The sequence below is a fragment of the Hakea prostrata genome, chromosome 6, assembly GCF_041222555.1.
Source record: "Hakea prostrata isolate BN-2017 chromosome 6, UWA_Hpros_2, whole genome shotgun sequence".
NCBI classification, from domain to species: Eukaryota; Viridiplantae; Streptophyta; class Magnoliopsida; order Proteales; family Proteaceae; genus Hakea; species Hakea prostrata.
In genome coordinates this window covers 23,352,725-23,357,022 of record NC_142605.1, presented here as the reverse complement: position 1 = coordinate 23,357,022, position 4,298 = coordinate 23,352,725, and the positions used below count along the sequence as shown (strand labels likewise).

Below are 4,298 nucleotides of genomic sequence, written 5' to 3'. Positions count from 1 at the left end.
GAAAATCATCAAGATTAGTTTTATTCAGAGTTCCCTAAAAATGGTAGACGAGGGAACTACGGAGAGCTACAAAAGATGTATGAATAAAATAAAATAGGTGAAGGTTAGTTTTATCACTTAATATTAATTGACGAAGAAAATGGGATGGTGCCCTATTTTTGGTGAGTCAAGAGTCTATATCCGGAACCAGGAGTTCTACTAATTTGTTATCTCCTAAGGAAAAGGTTTACGTCTGTCTTTACTATTTGAAAATCAGAATAAGATTTTTCCATAAATAAATTATAATTTTACACCACCCAAAACCAGTTGTTTGAGCAATAAGATCCACCAAGAACGGAGATCAATAAGATGTGGTCAAGGTAAAAAGACACTAGTGGTAGAGTAAGCACTGTTCACAAACATTCCCGCATTACAGCAACAAACTTGCTTTCAGTATGCTAATCGAAATGGGAACCAATCCCAAAAGGAAATTTGTATAAAAAGGGTTGTAAACCAGGGATAGAACAACACTTCATAACCATCTTACATGAGTGTAATTCTCAATCTTAAAAAGAAAAGAATTTTAGAATTGAGAGGCCAAAGGCGTGACTGAATTGTTCCAAGATGGCAGGAGGAGCTGCGGTTTCAACTGGGCCGATTAAGAGCTACAATGGAGGGATGACAGCCTTTGTGTTCTTCACCTGTGTGGTGGCTGCCACTGGTGGTTTAATTTTCGGATATGATCTTGGAATATCAGGTTATGTTATAGAGTTATTCAAGAAGAATTGATTTTTTTTATTTTATTTTATTTTTATTATTATTTAGTATTAGTTACTAACATGAAACCATACATATGTGCTTTATGTTTCTGGGCTTTCGATCCGTGCAGGAGGAGTGACTTCAATGAATGAATTTCTTATGAAGTTCTTCCCCTCAGTATACAAGAATATGAATGATACTACTCTTAAAACAAATCAGTACTGCAAATTCGACAGTCAGCTACTGACTAGCTTCACCTCTTCCCTGTACCTTGCCGCGCTGGTAGCTTCTTTTATTGCCTCCATTGTAACTAGACTCTTCGGCCGGAAGATTTCAATGTTGGTAGGAGGACTTGTGTTTCTTGTTGGTTCAATCGTCAATGGTTTCGCATCTAATGTTTTAATGCTCATCATCGGTCGATTACTACTTGGTGTAGGTGTTGGTTTTGCAAATCAGGTATGCATTTCCATATATCATAACAAAACGCAGCTTTAATTTCAGGTGTTTGAGATAAGATTGTTTTTGGTGGGAAAGTTTATTATTTGATGTGGGTAATTGATCAAACTGTAATATTGCATTGCAGTCTGTCCCTGTCTATCTATCCGAAATGGCACCAGCAAAACTGAGAGGAGCCCTCAACATGGGCTTTCAGTTGGCTATAACAATTGGTATATTGGTTGCACAGCTTGTGAACTATGGCACAGCCCAGATGAAGAAAAACGGTTGGAGGTGGTCATTGGCTCTCGCAGCTGTTCCTGCCATTATAATGACTCTTGGCTCACTTCTATTGCCTGACACCCCCAATTCCCTAATGGAAAGAGGCCATGTAGAGAAGGCCAAATCAATGTTGGAGAAGATCCGTGGCACTCCTGATGTTGATGAGGAGTTCCAAGACCTAATGGATGCAAGCCAGCAGTCAAAGATGGTTGAACACCCATGGAGAAACATAACTTTACCTAGGTACAGGCCACATCTTGTCATGGCCATTATGATTCCCTTCTTTCAACAGTTAACAGGTATCAATGCCATCATGTTCTATGCACCGGTTCTCTTCAAGACATTAGGCTTCGGTGATGATGCCTCGCTCATGTCTGCTGTAATTTCTGGCCTTGTTAATGTTTTCGCAACATTTGTCTCAATTTTCACGGTCGATAAGTATGGCCGAAGGTTCTTGTTTCTCGAAGGTGGCGTTCAAATGATCATTTGCCAGGTATTTATATATAAACACACAGAAAATAAAAATTTTAAATAAATTGAAGTGACTTATCATTATATCATTTTCAAAACTGAACAGATAATCGTAGGAGTAGTCATCGGAATGAAGTTTGGGACAGCTGGAGAAGGAACTTTGTCTAAGGGATATGCTGATCTGATCTTGATCATGATTTGCATTTACGTCGCGGCCTTTGCTTGGTCTTGGGGTCCCTTGGGATGGCTGGTTCCTAGTGAGATCATGCCACTCGAGATCCGATCAGCCGGTCAAGCCATCAATGTGTCTGTTAACATGTTTTTCACCTTTATTATAGCTCAAATTTTCCTCAACTTGCTTTGCCATATGAAATTTGGTCTCTTTCTCTTTTTTGCTGGGTGGGAGTTGGTGATGACAATATTCATCTACTTGTTTCTGCCTGAGACCAAGAACGTGCCGATTGAAGAGATGAACCGGATGTGGAAGCAACACTGGTACTGGGGCAAATATATCCCGGATGATGCTATCAGTGGAGGTGTTCAAATGTCATCAGCTGGGAAGTCCATGGCTTAAATAAATCAAGGAGGAAAACATGGCTTGAATAAATCAAGGAGGAAAACATAAAGAAGATTCAGAAGGTTTCTTCACAAATGTTGCTTTTTCAGCTACTGCTGGAAGAGAAAGAATTGCTTTATGCATTCCTCTCCTCTCCTTTCAGTTTTGGATTATTTCCATTTTCACATTTCCAGCTGCACCGAATTTATGTTCTTCTTATGCTGACCATGAATGAACAAAGAGTTTTGATATGTGTTTCATCATTTAATTTTGAGAATATTACATATAGAACCTCTAGCTTTGCAATCAATTACATTATTATTCCTGAAAAGAAAAAAAAATCAATTAAAAATACAACCATACAGTTAAAGATTAAAATTAAACGATGATATCATCACTAAACAAATAAACGATATATATGTAATTGATTATTAAACGATCAATTACATTATTAACTAAATATATATCATACTATTATATAAGTGCATGTACTTGTGGCAAATCTTTTCTTTTGACTATTGTATCCTTTCTTTTTATTCAAATTTCATATTCTATGTATTACTTTTCTCTCATTCTCCTTTTCTGTCCCACAAATTGTTGCTACCCTTTATATTTTTCTTATTCTTAAATTTATAAATCAAATGAGGAAATAGAATTTTTTTCCCCGCAATCATATTAATGGTAAAAGATATTTTAAGATTTGCTTTCAAACTTTCTTTCAAGTAATTTTACCCTTTTAAAACTCCTTTCCATGTTTCGTTATCTTATTTTTGTTTCTCTACTCTTCTAAATTCTAATAATTAACTTTACCCCCTTATAATTCCTTTCCATGTTTTCATTTTCTTATTTTTGCTAATAATTGTCTTATTCTTTGTATTTTACTAACCTTTGCTAAATTAAACTAACTCTATTATTAAACTTAGTAGTAGTGATTCATACTCCTCAAGCTCCAATGACAATCTCATTGGGGGTGTCACCCCCACCCAGTCGGACCCTATCATACCCGAATACCCATGGGGATAATACACTGCAAGACCTAGGTTCAGCCCAACACCACGAATTACTCGAACTAGCGAAATCGATGACTTGAGATTTATCATTTATGTAAACAAAGGAATGTTAAAAAAAAAAAAAAAAAAAAGAAGAATTAAAAAGTTACGAAAAATAAGTTGAGAAATTCGCTTTCCACTCGGAGAAGACAACGCCCGCTTTAATGTTCTGAGGACGGTTTCTGTTTCGTTACTGTAGTCTGTAGGGCAACGCAACGCAGACTCCAGAATGTCCTTAATTGCTAAAAAAACCTATTATTTATTATAACATTATAGAGATCCTCTTCAAGTTTTCTCTTCCCCTTAGCAAAAAATCTAAAATACATAACGATTCTTTACCAATGTCACAGTAAGCGGGCAAGATTTTTCTGTTTGAAATTAAAGACATAGGCAAAATTTACTAACAAAAAAAATAATGTTTGCAAAATTTTATAAAAACACCTGGTTACAACCAATGTCGATATATAAATACCACTTCAAAAATAATAATGATAACAAAACAGGTTTTGCCTAGATACATTCGAAAGAAGAAAAAAAAAATTAGTAAAATAGATACATTCAAATGAATAGCCAATAATATTGTAAACACATGCATATATGAAATATATGTTAGAAAATTAGTTTCCTATAGTATCATTGGTTTGAGTTACTCAAAAGTTGAGGTGGTATATCATAAATTCACCTATATCATCTTTATTTTTAATTTTTTGATGGGCAGGGGGTTTGATTGTTTTACAATTAAATAAAACATAAATAATAGATTGTAT

General features: G+C 35.3%; 1 protein-coding gene across 1 annotated transcript; it reads left to right on the top strand.

The window, feature by feature from the left end:
• The first annotated feature begins 603 nt into the window (after nucleotides 1-603).
• On the top strand, nucleotides 604-2,500 carry LOC149012720 (sugar transport protein 10-like). Its single transcript, XM_089158354.1, has 4 exons — nucleotides 604-736; nucleotides 869-1,194; nucleotides 1,322-1,948; nucleotides 2,033-2,500. Exons 1-4 carry the CDS (start codon nucleotides 604-606, stop codon nucleotides 2,498-2,500), a joined length of 1,554 nt encoding a protein of 517 aa, XP_089014480.1.
• The last annotated feature ends 1,798 nt before the right edge of the window (nucleotides 2,501-4,298 follow it).